Source organism: Oncorhynchus clarkii, chromosome 10 (assembly GCF_045791955.1).
Source record: "Oncorhynchus clarkii lewisi isolate Uvic-CL-2024 chromosome 10, UVic_Ocla_1.0, whole genome shotgun sequence".
NCBI classification, from domain to species: domain Eukaryota; kingdom Metazoa; phylum Chordata; class Actinopteri; order Salmoniformes; family Salmonidae; genus Oncorhynchus; species Oncorhynchus clarkii.
Window position 1 is genome coordinate 69401420 of NC_092156.1, and position 18471 is coordinate 69419890.

Consider the following 18471-nt stretch of genomic DNA (forward strand, 5'->3'; position numbering starts at 1 on the left):
AGGAGAATATCGCCGCCCCAAAGAAGAACTGGAGGCGGCGAAAGCTGAGAGGCGCAGATATGAGGAGGCAGCACGACGTAGCGGATGGAAGCCTGAGAGGCAGCCCCAAAAATTTCTTGGGGGGAGGCTAACAGGGAGTATGGCTATGCCAGGTAGGAGACCTGAGCAGACTCCCTGTGCTTACCGGGGGGCTAGAGAGACCGGACAGGCACCGTGTTATGCAGTGGTGCGCACGGTGTCTCCAGTGCGGGTGCATAGCCCGGTGCGGTATATTCCAGCTCCGCGTGTCTGCCGGGCTAGATTGAGCGTCGAGCCTAATGCCATGAAGCCGGCTCTACGCAGCTGGTCCCCAGTGCGTCTCCTTGGGCCGGCTTACATGGCACCAGCCTTGCGCTCGGTGTCTCCGGTTCGCCTGCATAGCCCAGTGCGGGCTATTCCACCTCGCCGCACTGGCAGGGCGACCGTGAGCATTCAACCAGGTAAGGTTGGGCAGGCTCGGTGCTCAAGAGCTCCAGTGCGCCTGCACGGTCCGGTCTTTCCAGTACCACCTCCACACCCCAGCCCTCCGGTAGCAGCTCCCCGCACCAGGCTTCCTGTGCGTGTCCTCGGCCCAGTACCACCAGTGCCAGCACCACGCATCAGGCCTACAGTGCGCCTCGCCTGTCCAGCGCTGTCGGAGCCCTCCTCCTCTCCAGCGCTGTCGGAGTCTCCCGCCTGTTTAGCGCTGTTAGAGCCTTCCTTCTCTACAGCGCTGCCGGAGTCTCCCGCCTGTTCAGAACTGCCAGTCTGCATAGAGCTGCCAGTTTGCAAGGAGCTGCCAGTCTGCATAGAGCTGCCAGTCTGCAAGGAGCTGCCAGTCTGCAAGGAGCTGCCAGTCTGCAAGGAGCTGCCATTCTGCAAGGAGCTGCCAGTCTGCAAGGAGCTGCCAGTCTGCAAGGAGCTGCCAGTCTGCAAGGAGCTGCCAGTCTGCATGGAGCTGCCAGTCTGCATAGAGCTACCAGTCTGCATGGAGCTGCCAGTCTGCAAGGAGCCGCCAGAGCTGCCTGTCTGCAGGATGCCGCCAAAGCTGCCAGTCTGCAAGGAGCCGCCAGAGCTGCCAGTCTGCAAGGAGCCGCCAGAGCTGCCAGTTAGCATGGAGCAGCCAGGGCCGCCAGTCAGCATGGAGCAGCCAGGGCCGCCAGTCAGCATGGAGCAGCCAGGGCCGCCAGTCAGCATGGAGCAGCCAGGGCCGCCAGTCAGCATGGAGCAGCCAGTCAGCATGGAGCAGCCAGTCAGCATGGAGCAGCCAGAGCAGCCAGTCAGCATGGAGCAGCCAGAGCTGCCAGTCAGCATGGAGCAGCCAGTCAGCATGGAGCAGCCAGAGCTGCCAGTCAGCATGGAGCAGCCAGTCAGCATGGAGCAGCCAGAGCTACCAGTCATCATGGAGCAGCCAGTCAGCATGGAGCAGCCAGAGCTGCCAGTCGACCAGACTCTTCCAGATCTGCCAGTCGTCCAGACTCTTCCAGATCTGCCAGTCGTCCAGACTCTTCCAGATCTGCCAGTCGTCCAGACTCTTCCAGATCTGCCAGTCGTCCAGACTCTTCCAGATCTGCCAGTCGTCCAGACTCTTCCAGATCTGCCAGTCGTCCAGACTCTTCCAGATCTGCCAGTCGACCAGACTCTTCCAGATCTGCCAGTCGTCCAGACTCTCCCAGATCTGCCAGTCGTCCAGATTCTCCCAGATCCGCCAGTCGACCAGATTCTCCCAGATCCGCCAGTCGACCAGATTCTCCCAGATCCGCCAGTCGACCAGATTCTCCCAGATCCGCCAGTCGACCAGATTCTCCCAGATCCGCCAGTCGACCAGATTCTCCCAGATCCGCCAGTCGACCAGATTCTCCCAGATCTGCTAGTCGACCAGGATCTGCTGAAACCGCCAGCCAGCCAGGTTCTGGTAGTTTCTACTACCTGCCTGGGCTTCCTCTCAGTGCTGAGCTTCTTCTCAGTGCTGAGCTTCCTCTCAGTGCTGAGCTACCCATCTGTCCCGAGTTACCTCTGTCCCGAGCTGTCCCTCTGTCCCATGTTATCATTGTGGTGGGTAACCTATTTAGGGACGTTTAGGAGGGGGATTAAAACTGTCATGGAGTGGGGTCCACGTCCAGCGCCAGAGCCGCCACCGCGGACAGATGCCCACCCAGACCCTCCCCTATAGGTTCAGGTTTTGCGGCCGGAGTCCGCACCTTGGGGGGGGGGTACTGTCACGCCCTGACCATAGTTTACTTTGTATTTTCTATGTTTTGATTGGTCAGGGTGTGATCTGAGTGGGTATTCTATGTTTCATGTCTTGTTTGTCTATTTCTATGTTCAGCCTGATATGGTTCTCAGTCAGAGGCAGGTGTTCGTCATTGTCTCTGATTGGGAACCATATATAGGTAGCCTGGGTTTCACTGTGTGTTTGTGGGTGATTGTTCCTGTCTATGTGTTTTTCACCAGATAGGCTGTTTAGGTTTTCGTTACGTTCGTTACGTTTTGTTTTGTAGTATTGTATTGGAGATTCGTGTTTCGTATTATTAATAAACATGGATCGTAAACCACACGCTGCATTTTGGTCCGACTCTCCTTCGTATGAAGACGAAACTCGTTACAGACTGTTTATTTATCTTTTGCTTTTTTATCTATTCCACTTGCTTCAGCAATGTGAACATATGTTTCCCATGCTAATGAAAAGCCAATTGAATTGAGAGATAGAGAGCGTGAAAGATGGTGAGAGACATAGTGTACCACTTGGTACAAACAGGTTCTTACACTGAAGTACTTGACTTAACAGCTTGTGGTTAAATGTTGCCTTTATACTGAACAATATCTATTTGAAAAGCCTTGTTTTTGAATGGCTGGTTGTGAATGGAGACATGGATGGTCATGTAAAACAACCTATCATGCTAGACCTGCAGCCTCTGTAACTCTAACCATATGGCAGTACTGTACAGCCCACAATAAGGAAACCTGACCATGTGCCCCTGTTCCACTGAAGACTTGAGGCAGAAAAGCCTTGGTCTACAACCAGAAACCATTGCTTGTCTTACATAATCAGGTCAAAGGTTTAAAAAAATACATGGCTATTAGCTATCACCTCCTCCAAATCTTTCCAACCTTCAGGGACTGATAGGAGAGGGCGTTATTTGTTTGTTGCCTCTTCATCCCTCCCTCCATCCCAATCCAATCCACTCTTCCTCCTCTCTTTTCATTTGGCCTTAAGTCTTTGTGAGCTGAGGTTAAAGCCTGTATCTTTTGGAGGTTTCCAGCAGGTCTACTGCTAGCTGCTCGGAGCTGTGCTCTTCAGCCATTCCATCTGTCAACTAGCATCCCAAGAGTGCCATGTCAGTCATAACAAGACTTTATTACTGGTGATCAACCTGGGATTACCTTCCATCTGATAAGGTAAAGAAAATGGCCGCTCCCTCTCTGGCCCTTAAACACATCGGACAGTTAAAGCTATCCTGCTGTGCTGGCTGGTTTTTCACTGCTTTTTGTTGTTGTTGTTTGTTTACTTCTCAGGTTGTCTTTTTAATGTGTGTTTCTGGATTCCGAGGCTCGTTTTTCTGTTGTTTAAATGGCACTTTTTTCTGTTCCGTCTTCATTGATTCGTACTAACGAAAATAATTGTTCCAATGAGGATGAAAGGATTTGAAATAGTTTTGCAATAAAGACACTGTGGGCTGTTATCCAGCGGAGATACATTTCTGATAACAATTAGTATTGGAGGCAATTATACTGTCGTCTCTTGAAATTGATCTTGAAAAATCAAACAAAGTTGGGCATCAATCTGTTCAGAAATGAAACGTGGTTTCTGTTTCTTTCTTTCTGCTGGTGTCGTTTAAAAAACCCATCATGTAGGCAATTCAGATCCTCCTCATGTAGACTCCTAGAAGTGGTTTGCAGAGTTGGACAACTTGTTTTTCTACGAGCCCCATCTGATTAAAAGAAAAAACGTGGAATAATGATGACGGTTGGAGATTAATAGTACCCCACTCCTGCAGATAAAGCCAACCTAATTCCAATGGATGCCGATAACGACAGGAGTCCTCATTAAGAAAAGTGTTAATTTATGTGCTCATTTGATTAATCCCCACTTGACCGAATCTTACTATGATGGGTTTCTCAGGGGCCCTTATTCATATGCTGTGCCTGGCTTCTCTCCTGCTCTGCCTGCTGGCGATGGTACGGATATGATACAAGCAGACACAGAAAAGCAAAAGGGATGGGAGGAAAAAAAAGGATGCAGAGAGAGAGAGAGAGAGATAGAGAGAGAGAGACAGAGAGAGAGAGAGAGAGAGAGAGACAGAGAGAGACAGAGAGAGAGAGAGAGAGACAGAGAGAGAGAGAGAGAGCGAGAGACAGAGAGAGAGACAAAGAGAGAGTGAGAGAGAGAGAGACAGAGCAAGAGAGAGCGAGAGAGAGAGAGACAGAGCAAGAGAGAGCGAGAGAGAGAGAGACAGAGCAAGAGACAGAGCGAGATAGAGAGAGAGAGACAGATAGAGAGACAGAGACAGAGCGAGAAACAGAGAGAGAGCGAGCGAGAGAGAGACAGATAGAGAGACAGAGACAGAGCGAGAAACAGAGAGAGAGCGAGCGAGAGAGAGACAGAGCAAGAGACAGAGAGAGAGAGAGAGAGAGAGAAAGAGACAGAGACAGAGACAGAGAGAGAGAGAGAGAGAGAGAGACAGAGAGAGAGAGCGAGAGACAGAGCGAGAAACAGAGAGAGAGCGAGAGAGAGAGAGACAGAGCAAGAGACAGAGAGAGAGAGAGAGACAGAGAGAGAGAGAGAGAGAGAGAGAGAGAGAGAGAGAGATTGGGGTGACAAACTGAGAAGCAGAAATAAATAGCCGTGGCATCGCTGCAGACTACATCAAAACAACAGTGCGGTATTCAAATTAAACTCTCTCCTGCTGATGTCACTCCGTTGCTCTGTCTCCCTCTCTCTTGCTCCGGGAGAGAAGGGGAATTGCAGGCGTAGGGGGGTGTGTTAAGGAAGAGGATGCTGGTGTGACGGATGTGGGGTGGCGGGCGTTGCACTCGGGGGTCCGGCGACACACTTAGACGCCACGGTTGTGAATAAATCACTAGATGCTTCAAAAAACATGTAAATGCGGCAGTGACCAAGGCATCGAGTCACAGCAGGAAGCATTCACCCCCCCACCCCCAGCCAGGGCGCTGTTCTCTTCCATTCTACTCCGCCTCTCATTGAATTTCCACATTACTGTTTGACTTTGAGAAAGAAAAGTCAAATAGTTTGACTCTGATTACATTTGTGACATGGCTACAGCAGTGCTCAGCATCAACAGCGCCCGGCGTCAACAACCTCAACTCTCAACCGTCCTTCAGATCCCATAGACTTCCACTTACAGTAGATACGCTCCAAAGATCATCAACATCTCCTCCAGTCCCCCAGATACACAGGGGAATTACTCCTATACACACAAGCAGAGCAACAACACCACGCAGGAAAGATAACAGGATTCAACAACCAGGCGTTAAGCCACTGTTAATACTTGATGAACATTCCATGTTTTCATGCCCGTGGTCTAGGTGCGTTTTGTTCTCTGGCTCTGAGGTACATGACTTCAGTTTAAGAAAAACGTTGACTTAAGTGAGGTACATTTAGAATGCTCTCTTACATTTTTAACGTCGTCGGAAAGCCAAAAGCAGCGCTAACTGACTCTGACTGACTCCCTGACAGCTCCGTATGTCCTCACCGTTAAAAAACGTCAAAACGGATTAATTTAAACAGCAGCTGTATGTGGTGTAAGACAGTGATAAGTGGTTGTCTCACCAAGCTACCTTAAGATGAACGTCACTCTGGATAAGTGTCTGCTAAATGACCAAAATAACTGCAAATGTAATATAAGAGATGGAAATGGCTGCTGGACGTCAACGGAAACACTCTAGAGCAGAGTTTACACTCACAACACTTCACGGGGTGGCTTGTTAGGGCACTTTGGAACACTTTGGAGAAGACAAGGACATTGCCACTTAGCCACAACCGGTGATAAGAAGTAGTTATATCCACGTTGACAGCAGCAGCCCACACCGAGGAGATATTGGGTCTGGACTGTCGTCTGAAACTTTTGCTCCTCAGAAGATTAATGACAACAGGGCGTTATAAACGAGCTGCTCGAGATCATTAATTGATGCAGATTTTCCTGTGATTAGAGAAGGATGAAGGATGATCCTCTGTGGTGATATTGAACACGCAGGAAATGTCACTTGTTAAATCAGAGATCGGGTTCCTGGCCGACGACATTGCAGACGCGACATTGCAGACATGACATTACAGACGTGACATTGCAGACATGACATTGCAGACGTGACATTGCAGACGTGACATTGCAGACGTGACATTACAGACGTGACATTGCAGACATGACATTGCAGACGTGACATTACAGACGTGACATTACAGACATGACATTGCAGACATGACATTGCAGACGTGACATTACAGACGTGATATTGCAGACGTGACATTGCAGACGCGACATTACAGACGTGACATTGCAGACGTGACATTACAGACGTGATATTGCAGACGCGACATTACAGACGCGACATTACAGACGTGACATTGCAGACGTGACATTACAGACGTGACATTGCAGACGTGACATTGCAGACGCGACATTGCAGACGCGACATTGCAGACGTGACATTGCAGACGTGACATTGCAGACGCGACATTGCAGACGCGACATTGCAGACGCGACATTGCAGACGCGACATTGCAGACGCGATATTGCAGACGTGACATTGCAGACGCGACATTACAGACGCGACATTACAGACGTGACATTACAGACGTGACATTACAGACGTGACATTGCAGACGTGATATTGCAGACGTGACATTACAGACGTGACATTGCAGACGCGACATTGCAGACGTGACATTGCAGACGTGACATTACAGACGTGACATTACAGACGTGACATTGCAGACGCGACATTGCAGACGTGACATTACAGACGTGACATTACAGACGTGACATTGCAGACGTGACATTACAGACGTGACATTGCAGATGTGACATTGCAGACGTGACATTGCACCAACCAAAGGCAGAGTCCCACGTCAACGACTGTCAGGCATCACATTGCTGTAGGATATAATGTGGTTCGTGAATATGTTCAACATCCAGGCGTCGTGAGAAAGCAGACAGTCAGTCTGGAACGAGGGCAGTTTGGGGGTTTGGGGAGAACCACAAAGAGGGAAGGGGCAATCCCTGTTTGGTGCCATTTTGACCTGTCAAATACAAAGTAGAGGGAATGGGGGAAGAGACAACAAAGTCTGGAGTCATTTTTTCCTGTCAAAATATAAAGTCTGAAGAAAAAAGTTGAAGTTTTGAACTCGTCGAGTTAGTTGGTCACGGGAACTCGTCGAGCTAGTTCGTCACGGCCCCTTTGAACGAGGGCTGAGAAATGCTGAATTAATTTGGACTTTCAAAAGTAAACACTGAAGAAGGTGATGCAACTCTGCGAAACAACGAGGTCATCGCTGGTCTCTTTTTGAAGTGCTGAAATCAGTCAGAGAGCGGAGTCTCCTGGAAGAAGACCTTTCGACTCTTTGAAGGTGCTTTTTGAAAAACTAAAGAGCCGTGGAGTGAAGCAGTCAGAAAACTGCAGCGCGCAGCAACTTTTACCCCAGGTTAGAACTACACATGATTTATGGACAAACATACACAAATTATGTATCTAAATAAGATTACACTCATTAATAAAGAGCGCGGGAGAAAAAAGGGAAAAAGTGTGTTTTCATCCGACACATTAATCAAGAGAATCTTTTCGGTCAGGGAGACGAAGGAGGCAAAGAAGAGACGATGCTAAAAGGTGGATTTAATCACACACTCTTCATGGCTGTCTGTAAACACGGAGGCCTGCGGTGTCGTCTGTACACACACATCAATAACCGGCATGACATTGATGGGAGCAAAGCTAAATGAGTACTTCCTTCATAAAAATGGACAGATTCTATTCTAACACGTCCCAACATACCTTTAGCAAATATGTTCTCATTGAGAATGATCTCGCGTCACAAAGCACATGCACTGCTAGTTCATCCTCTTTTATATGCCACCTGTGAAGAACAGTTGCAAACGGTCGGTAGTAGCCACAGGGAAAGACGGCCCTGTGCCCCGTACAGGCACAGCAGACATGATCAAATGTATAATTCATATTCTTGTCACTGAAGCTGTCTCTTACCCAGAATGACTCAAGGGCAAGTTAGACTTTGAGGACATACCAAATTGCTTAATAGCAAGTAAGAGCAAATACCAAAAGAACAAGGAAGTAGAGCTTTCAACACCTGTTCCTATTGGACGCTAAGAATGGGTGACAGAGCGGGGATCCAATCAGAGTGCCTCATCTCTTTACCCCAAAGTCCTGTGTGGTAATCACAGAACATCTCCCACTCCCACCCTTGCCTTAATCCATTCCACATGATACAGCAGCTGGACAAAAAAAATGAGTGGAACGATTCCTCCGAGATAAAAGAGAAAATAATTACTGAGCAGGAGAAGATAACGGGACATAAATGAAGCCCGAAGTTTAGAAGCTCATTACAAAGTCATAGGGGAGTTTGCCAGCTTATGGTTTGAAGTCCATTTCTTCTAGGAAAGGGACAAGGAGAGGAATGGGTATAAAAGCAGTGTTTTGGATAGAGTGTTCAGCTGGACGGTGAAAGTCACTTCTAGAATTGGCAGCGTGGCGGGTGAGAGTGATCCCTGTGACGTTGTTGTCACACACTCACAGTCACATACGCCCTTATGCGCTGTCTTTCCCAAAAATGCATTTTGGCCCCCGTCGCCAGTTTTGGTCGCCTGTCTCCTGCCACGGTCGTAATGAAATCTTCCCGCAAAGTGAGAAAGCCATTTATTACCCAGAATGCACTTATACAAATGAAAAGTCAATGACACACCCCAACAACAAAAAAAGACAACAGACGTTCCCGTTTGCCCTCGCTGTCCTCCGAGCAGCTGGGCACCACGTCCAGAAAATACTCTCATGATGTTATTCTCTCTCCGAGGGGGGAAGGAGGACACAGGACTAGGAGATTGCTGCTGTAGACTGATCCAAGGACAGTTTTCAGTTTTTCTTCACTTCTGATTGTTAAGGATTTAGAGAGGCTTAGCTGATCCTAGATCTGTGGTTAAAGGCAATTTCTACATGGAGAGGAGGACAAATAGCATTTTGGTGTCAGAAAGGGGGGCCAAAAGCCTACTTTCAGTGGGCCAAGTTCACTTTTCATTTTTACGAGCCCTGATCCGGATATGGGCCGTGACAGGTCCTCACTCAAATTAACGAGGTGACAGGAATAGAGAGGAAGGAGGGAGGGAGGGAGGAAAAGAAGGAGGATAAAACAGAGTGCAGTGCTCAAGGCTCAGTGATGGCCCTGTCTGTTCCTCTGTGCCACGGGGTAAATTCATGGCCTTTAGCAACTGGCTGAGGGAGGGGAATAAGGTGTGTGTGTGTGTGTGTGTGTGTGTGTGTGTGTGTGTGTGTGGAGTTCCAATGCCCTAATAGCACCAAGTGAACTGTGTGTGTGTGTCTCCTCCAAGGACCTTATGATCAGAGCACGTCAGCCGTGATTTCAAAGTGTGTCTCATAATTGACTGTAATATAATTTATCTGAGCTTATGGACAGAGGAACTTTGAAATACAGAGAGAGAGAGACAGACAGACAGACAGAGAGAGAGAGAGAGAGAGAGAGAGAGAGAGAGAGAGAGAGAGAGAGAGAGAGAGAAAATTAAAGAGAGAGGGAGAGAGAGAGAGACAGACCGACCGACAGAGACAGAGAGATACAGAGAGAGTAAATTACACAGAGAGAGAGAGAGAGAGAGACAGACAGACAGACAGACAGACAGACAGAAAATTAGAGAGAGACAGACAGACAGACAGACAGAAAGAAAATTAGAGAGAGAGAGAGAGAGAGAGAGAGAGAGACATACAGAGATAGAGTAAATTAGAGAGAGAGAGAGAGAGAGAGAGAGGGAGAGAGAGAGAGAGAGAGGAAACTGTGGATGGGACGATCAGGATGTGGAGTAAAACTCCAAAGTACCACACTGTTCTCCTATTGGAAGATGAATGTTATCACTAGCCAGTTCACAGACGGAGAACAGTAAGAGATAGAGAGGAGAAGAGAGAGCGATAGAGAGAGGGAAAGAGGGAGGGGGAGGAGTCAGAGGGAATGGAGGAAGAGACAAATATTAGAGAGAGAGAGAGACTAACACACTAAGGTTGCCTGAGTACCACACTAAGAGACAGGGTCACACTGGTCTCACCAGGTACCCTTATCTCCTTGGACCAGAGACCACTAAGCTGATAAGTACAATGATAGCCATCTAAGAAGGTTGAGTCTCTCTCTCTCTCCTGTGGGTCCACTAGTCTGCCAGTGTTACTGCTATGTATGAGTCCCGTCCAGATACCAGTTTCCCAATCAATCATGGCCATATCCAAGGGGGCAGCAGTCCAGTAAAACGTGTGCACAGTCTCCCTCCGAAAGCCCCTTTCCCCCTGACTAGAAAGTGTGTGAGTGTTGTCAACATGCTGACTCAGAGCTCCTTCAGAAACCCTTGGAATCCTTCTGGAATCTATGACAGGAGGAGAGGAGGGAATTCTGTTCCGGACTTCCGGAACAATGCAGAACTCCCCCAGAATGATGTGTTGGAGCCAGCAAGTCAGTCAGTCAGTGAGGCACCATGCGTTGTGGCCCAGGGGGCGGGGATAGTTAACGGAAGCCCCATCATGTGCTTGGTCGGGTTCTCCCCAGCCCGGGGGTTTCTGAGACCCTGCTGTCTTGGGGTTCCACTTCTTGGAACACAACTACCCAAGATGGGCTACTTTTGTTCAAGAGTCCAGGTAATCTGTGTGTGTGTTAGTGTGTGTGTGTGCTTGTTCGTGTGTGTGTGTGTGGGGGCGGGTGTGTTTGCATGTGTGTGTGTGAACGAGGGTGTGTGTGGGGCGGGTGTGTGTGTGGCCAGCTGGTGGCGGCGGAGGCTGACTCACCCACAGTGAGCTGTCCTGTTAGCTGACCAAGGTTGTTTCTTGCGTTCACCGTCACATTCCTGTCTGACTGCAGGATCAGAGGATTGTCCTAGAGAGAGAGAGAGAGAGAGAGAGAGAGAGAGAGAGAGAGAGAGAGAGAGAGAGAGAGAGAGAGAGAGAGAGAGAGAGAGAGAGAGAGAGAGAGAGAGAGAGAGAGAGAGAGAGAGAGAGAGAGAGAGAGAGAGAGAGAGAGAGAGAGAGAGAGAGAGAGCAAATCGCTAGAGCAAATGGCTACAGCAACAATGGATAATCTTCACAATAAATGTACCGGCACTGTTCAGGGTCAAGGACGAGTCAGTCACTCATGCTACTGCTTAATAAACCCCTAACAGGCACTTTACATGCCAAACCATACAGAATACCTCTCTTCCCCTTCCACCCCCTTCTCTCTCTGTAGGGTAGCAGGGAGTCTAGTGTGTTGGGCCAGTAACCGCAAGGTTCAAATATCCAAGCCAGAAAGGTGATGAAAATATATTGATGTGCCCTTGAGCAAGGCACTTAACCCTAAAATGCTCCAGGGGCATGTACTACTTACTATGTCTGACCCTGTAAAACAACATATATCACTGTTATCTGTCTGGTGTATCTGACAATAACAGCGTCTGTCTGTCTGTCTGTCCGTCCGTCCGTCCGTCTGTCTGTGTGATGTTTCTAAAACAACCACCATACCTGATGGCAGAGTGTACAACCTCACTGAGTTCCATTGAAGTCCATTGTGTTTGAAGAGACACATATCTAACAGTGCTCTGAACTGATGTTGCCCTGCAACGGTCCTCTATAAATAAGTCCATCCCTTTCCATTCCATCTGAGTACAACATGCGGTGATTGTGACTCACTCATTCCTAGAACATTTAGGCTTTGAGCAGAGAGCGAATAATGCACAGCGGAACGCTGAGAACACTTAGTCGAAAGCTCTGTTGAAATGAGGATTGAAATGGAATATGTTTTTCATGACCTTCAACGATGAGTACGAATACATCTTCAGACTTAAAATGGAGAATTAGTGACTAAGATTGGATTGCCGTAAATGTTGATATAATTTCCTCAGGATGACTCCATTGAGTGATTCATTAACATGAATCAGTCCCATGGCCATTGCCGGAAGCCATTTTAAAGAATCCCTATACAAAGGTACAACACAAAGGAAAACCCCAGCAGTCACTAAATAAACCCACGTGTTTACACCAGGGAGTCATCTAAACTCTATTGAATGGTCCTGATATGATCACTAATTCAATTGCTACAGCACACAGTCTGTCAATACACTCCACCCTTTCGTTCAAATGCAAATGTCTCAGCCACTCCGTGAAGTGACAGGTTTATATTAAGCCAACTAAATTGGGTAGTGCTACCCGGGATCCTTGAGACATCCATGCCCTAAACCCTAGCCTTAACCCCTACCCTTACCCTTACCCCAACCCTTAACCATAACCCTTACCTAATCTTAACCTTTACTTTAATCCTGACCTTAACCCTTACCCTTACCCTTACCCCAAACCTTAACCATAACCCTTACCTAATCTTTACCTTTACTTTAACCCTGACCTTAACCCCTACCCTTACCCCAAACCTTAACCATAACCCTTACCTAATCTTAACCTTTACTTTAACCCTGACCTTAACCCTTACCTAATCTTAACCTTTACTTTAACCCTTATCTTAACCATTTCAAATGTCAACGTCAATGGGGTAACGTCAGAGTTGGGACGTCCCAAGAATCCCTGATAGCATAGACCATTCTAAAAGTTTCAAAGTCAGTGGTGAGGATCCTCTGAAAAGTCACAGGCTTATATTAAGCCAGCTAAATATTGCCCTAAAAGTTGAGAGGTGCAGCGGTTGAGGACCCGGGGTTGTGGCCTGAGACTGGCTTAGTGAGCTTGACTGCAGGTCAGAGTTCATTTGAGTCTCTGTGCAATCAGTTTGATTGGTGAAGAGCACACACACCGTTAGAAACACACACACACACACACACACACGCGCGCACACTCACACGCACACACACACACACACACACACACACACACACACACACACACACACACACACACACACACACACGGGCTCAGTTGAAGGGATTTAGATGTCTGAAGTGCTGGCTCTTTAGAAGTGTGCCAGGTGCCGATACCTCTCTCCCAGAGCGCTCTCTTTTGTTCCTGTTAGTTCCTCCCTCCTCCACCCTCCCTATACACCCCACATACAGTACGTACATGAAATCTGGCCCTTTGTGATGAAGTCGCCTCCCAAGGTCAAGAGGAAACGTAGGAAGAGCTTTTGTAGAAGTGCTATCTATTGGACTTTTCCCTGGACCATGTGACCTGACCAGGTAAAACTACTGACCCCTCGTTACAAGCTATAAATGTAATCAGGTAAAACTCCTGGTCCTAGCTATGAAAAACACTGAAACAAGAGACTTTGAAACTGGCACGTTGCAAAACATGACGTCATCATTTGAATCTTGAAAACAAAAGAGGGGGGTTGTGGTAAGAGTCAAACAGGGTTTATTTAGAGCAGCTTGGCACCCGTAGTCATAGTCTCAAACACACACCGCAGGGTGGAGTTCACTAGCGCCGTCCTGCCGGTGTCCTGCGCCGTCCTGCCGGTGTCCTGCGCCGTCCTGCCGGTGTCCTGCGCCGTCCTGCCGCTTCACCATAACTTAGGAGAATTCATTCAAATAACTGTCTGTGCTTTGAGCCTCCGTCGTCACGGTCAGAGGAACAACTCTCACCTCGTCACTACTTAACTGATTCCAAGTCAAGGTCCAAATGCAAAGTGTCCGGACAGTGTTTTTTATACCAGCATGTGTGTAGAGGTGTGGGCCACAACACACTGTCAGGTCGATTTCTACCCAGAGACGAGGAAAGGTCATTGATTGGCCAAAGACCCCTAATCCAAGACTTGACCTGTTCAAGGCTGACTACATTGCAGATGCACGCCAGATCTAACAACGTCTGGATGGGTGTTTAACATATCAGATGAACATCATATGATAAAGCAACCTGATGCTCGACTGTCGAGGAGGTGGCACGCAACCATTGGCTGATGCAGTGCAACATCTGCAATGTAGTAGGCCTGGAACACCAAGGTGACCAGTAGTCATCTTTACATACTTCTTCTTCACTGAGCCAAAATTGGTTCCATATAGAACCCTTGGATTCCATATAGGGTTCTTTAAGGAACCAATTCCGTTTCTATACTGAGCAAAAATAACAAAGATTTTACTGAGTTACAGTTCATATAAGCAAATCAGTCAATTGAAATAAATGCATTAGGCCTTAATCTATGGATTTCACATGACTGGGCAGGGGTGCAGCGAGGGCATAGGCCCACCCCCTGGGGAGCCAGGCTCAGCCAATCAGAATGAATTTTTCACCACAAAAGGGCTTTATTACAGACAGAAATATTCCTCAGGAAAAAAATACAAATAAAAGACTACCCACGATGCCCAGACTAAGATGAATTCATTAAATGCATTCTGAGAAGCAGGTCTCTCTCTCTATAATGAAAAACGTAGGGGAATGAATAAACTGCAGGTGACCCAATTTTTCTGTTGATTTCCCCAAATTAATATGCAGCTGTTCGGGCGTGAATTCAAATGAGAATATCCTGTTAAATTGGGAGAGAGTTGCTGATCCGATTGAGAGAGAGAGCGAGAGAGAGAGGGAGAGAGAGATAGATTTTTTTCCCCATTCTGCCACCTGCGATTCATTATCCCCACTTTCATTGTTTTCTCCTGTTTATGACGGCAGGCCCAAACTTTAATAAATCACACCTGCTTGGCTCTAATTTTAGAATGCCGTGGACCGGCTCGGCGGTAGCATTCACCAAATCATTTCGCCTCACCTAATTGGTGAATACCCCGCTTTTGGAATGAATTATTTGCAATGGTGCGTATGATGGGATTTAGTATTGTTCTCCACGCAGTTTCAATTGATAGGACTTTGCTCAGCGTGAAAACACTGGGCCCTGAATTCTTCCATGGACTCATCGCCCCAAGGCTCAGCCACTGTAGCCTACGTTCAATTGTGTGTGATTTGAAGTCACTGTGGAAAAGAGCATATCCTATATAATTACAATTTAATTCTCTGTGGATTTGAGGGAAGCCTCAGAGCCCAAATGCTGATTAACAAACATATATTAATTTTTAGCTGGTAAACAGACATCCATGTAACCTTATAATCCCTCTTTCAAAGAAATAGCCCTTCCAATTATTCAATCTCTTCCGCCTTCAATCCTGTCCTTTAAAGGCTTTCTGATTTCGGTTGCATCTTATTAAATTCAAAGTGTTTTGTATTTCGGGCAATTACCCAGAAGCCTCTCTAGTCTAAGCCTGGGTTGGCCCTTCAAGTCCATTCATGGCCACATTCAAGTTTCACTGTACTAAGAATAATTAGACAGTCAATAGATTCCCTTCACTTTGGTCGTTTGTATAGGCGGACGCACGTCAGAAAGCTGAATTTAATTAGTTGGGTAATAAGCGGAAGAGTGCAGGGTTGGATCGGTAGGGTCTTATCGGTCTTTCAGCTTTGCTGCTGTGAATAGCAATGCAGCTGGTGGAGGATAAATACGACATCCCTCCACAGGACTCTCTGAAGACCCCAGTGTCTGAATTTAACCCTCTGAAGTGTGTACATTTAGTAGGCGAATTAATGAAAAGAAAGAAAACGGGCAACGCTTTCGGTGGCCCTCATAACGCTTTCTAGAGGGGTTAACAAGCAATGGTGTTCACCAATGTGGTGTTGCTTAGGCATTCTGGACATCATTTTCAATTCTCCGCTCCCCTTTCAAAACACGCGTGACATTATTCCATTGGCAGGTGCAGCAATAGTGTTTCCCGCTTCGATTACGTCCGCTTTCCGAAACGAGCGCCAGGTGGGTTTTAGTGAGTCTCAGGACAAAATTGACAAAACCAAAATGATTCAGCGTGTGAAAGAATGGATCCCTCAGGGGCGTACCACAACAACAGTAATGTACGTGCTTCTACATCTGCATCGCTTGCTGTTTGGGGTTTTAGGCTGGGTTTCTGTACAGCACTTTGTGACATCGGCTGACGTAAAAAGGGCTTTATAAATACATTTGATTTGATTGATAGATATAGAGGATGGATGAGCCGGATTGGCATCGGTGTCCTGCCTTATGTCCACCAGATGATATGAGTTTTGTTTTGCAGGATGTAACGCCGGTATTTTCCGTACTTGACGTTCGCTCTGTGTGTGTACCTCTGTTTGTACCTCCTCACCGTAAAGCAACGCGCAAGTTGATAGTTTTGAACGCATGCGGTTCACAGAACGTAGCGTTGCCGACTGCTCCACTGACAATTAATGACTTCCCCCGGAACGCAAAGAGTTTGATGCATCTGGTGGACATGAGGCATAACAGTGTGCCTCCGGGCACCATTTGTCTTTTCCCCAGCAGAGTATCTTATCGGGGGGATGGATCTGCCTTACCCCCCCTCCGGGCCTGCCAAGCAGCAAATAAATCTGGCCCTGGAGAAGAAGATGCAACGCTGAGGTTCAACCTGGAGAACATTTGTTTAGGGAGCAGAAGTAGTGAGTATAGTCATCACCATTCTCTGCAGCTCTACCTGACTACTTCACAGCTTGACTGTTTTACTCTGCCTGACCAGGACCCGGGTTGCAGGAGGGAAAATACAGCGACTCTTGTTCCTACCACTGACTAGCTGTGCTTCTGGGATTCTCACTCTGTATGTGCGCGTCCATGTGTTCGTGCCTGCGGGTGTCCGACAACGTGTGCCTTTCACCAAGCAAACAGAACACACAGAGAACTCCAGAACTCAGACCTGTAGCCAAGCTCCTCATCAGCCGGTCTTCAGCCACAACACTTCAAGAGCTTCTAATAGCTACATACGGTATGAGACAACTTACAGTATAAGACGATATGAGTTATGAGACTGCTTTGTACTTGACAAAAGCCAACTAAATATTTCAACTTTTACTGTAACTAAGAGCCTCTAACATCAATCCTACCGGTACACGATGGACATCCAACACCCTGACATATAGCAGCAGTATATTTACACCTGATCCATGTCTATTAATGGATCACACAAACTACTTCAACTAAATAATGTTCTGTTGTCACATAAACTCTGGATAAGTCCAGTGAAATGTGTTGTTTTACAGGGTCGGCCATAGTAGTACGGAGATTAGGGTTAAGTGCCTTGCTCAAGGGAACATTGATACATTTTTCACCTTGTCAGCTCGGGTATTCAAACCAGCAACCTTTTGGTTACTGGCCCAATGCTCTACCTGCTAGGCTACAGCACTCCATGAGCTGTCCCCAACCTTTTGGTTACTGGCCCAATGCTCTACCTGCTAGGCTACAGCACTCCACGAGCTGTCCCCAACCTTTTGGTTACTGGCCCAATGCTCTACCTGCTAGGCTACAGCGCTCCACAAGCTGTCCCCAACCTTTTGGTTACTGGCCCAATGCTCTACCTGCTAGGCTACAGCGCTCCACAAGCTGTCCCCAACCTTTTGGTTACTGGCCCAATGCTCTACCTGCTAGGCTACAGCACTCCACAAGCTGTCCCCAACCTTTTGGTTACTGGCCCAATGCTCTACCTGCTAGGCTACAGTACTCCATGAGCTGTCCCCAACCTTTTGGTTACTGGCCCAATGCTCTACCTGCTAGGCTACAGCACTCCACAAGCTGTCCCCAACCTTTTACCACATCACATTTTAGAGACGTCCTTCAACAATGCTAAACCCTTATCATCACTGGAGGAAAGACAGACAGCCAATCCAAACCTGTTTGTATGAATGTGGAGACAAACGGGAGACAGAACATCCTCATGCAATGTATCACACACACACAGAAAGACACTCAGAGACATAGACACACACACACAGACCCCCCCCCCACACACACAAGACACACACACACTCTCATGCAGTGCACACACAGTGAGACCTCTGCTCTCTTCTGTAGTCCACCTTGTTTGCACCCTGCGTATCCCAACATCCTTTGAGACGAGACCATGTGACACAGAGCGCCCACCTCTGATACTCCTTCTATCACCTCCATTATCCCCTTCACTCCTGCTGCTACTCAATCACCATGCTGTCACACACACACATTTTAAATACTTTACTTGAATCCACCAATCAAATTTACCAAGAAAAAAAACAATTTCAAAGGTTCCTGTATCCATGGCACTCAAGGGTACAGAAAGCACCTCCTTCTCCAAACAGCTAGGCTGCTCACGACAACTGAAACAGAGCAGTACCTAGACACACGCACACACGCACACACACGCACGCACACACACACACACACACACACACAGAGAGAAAATAGAGACATGCAAGAACACAAACGCAGCACACGCTGCATGCGTACACAGTTGCTGTCAACATATGCACAAAGACATGCAAACA

The 18471-nt window shown here is 47.6% G+C and overlaps 1 protein-coding gene across 1 annotated transcript in view; it reads right to left on the reverse strand.

Annotated features, from left to right (window-relative positions):
* The window catches only part of LOC139419720 (zeta-sarcoglycan-like), a 288649-nt gene that overhangs the window by 121116 nt on the left and 149062 nt on the right, over positions 1-18471 (reverse strand). Inside the window, exon 4 of the mRNA XM_071169707.1 lies at positions 11035-11122. Coding sequence (XP_071025808.1) covers positions 11035-11122 — 88 coding nt within the window. The remainder of the gene's footprint in view (positions 1-11034; positions 11123-18471) is intronic.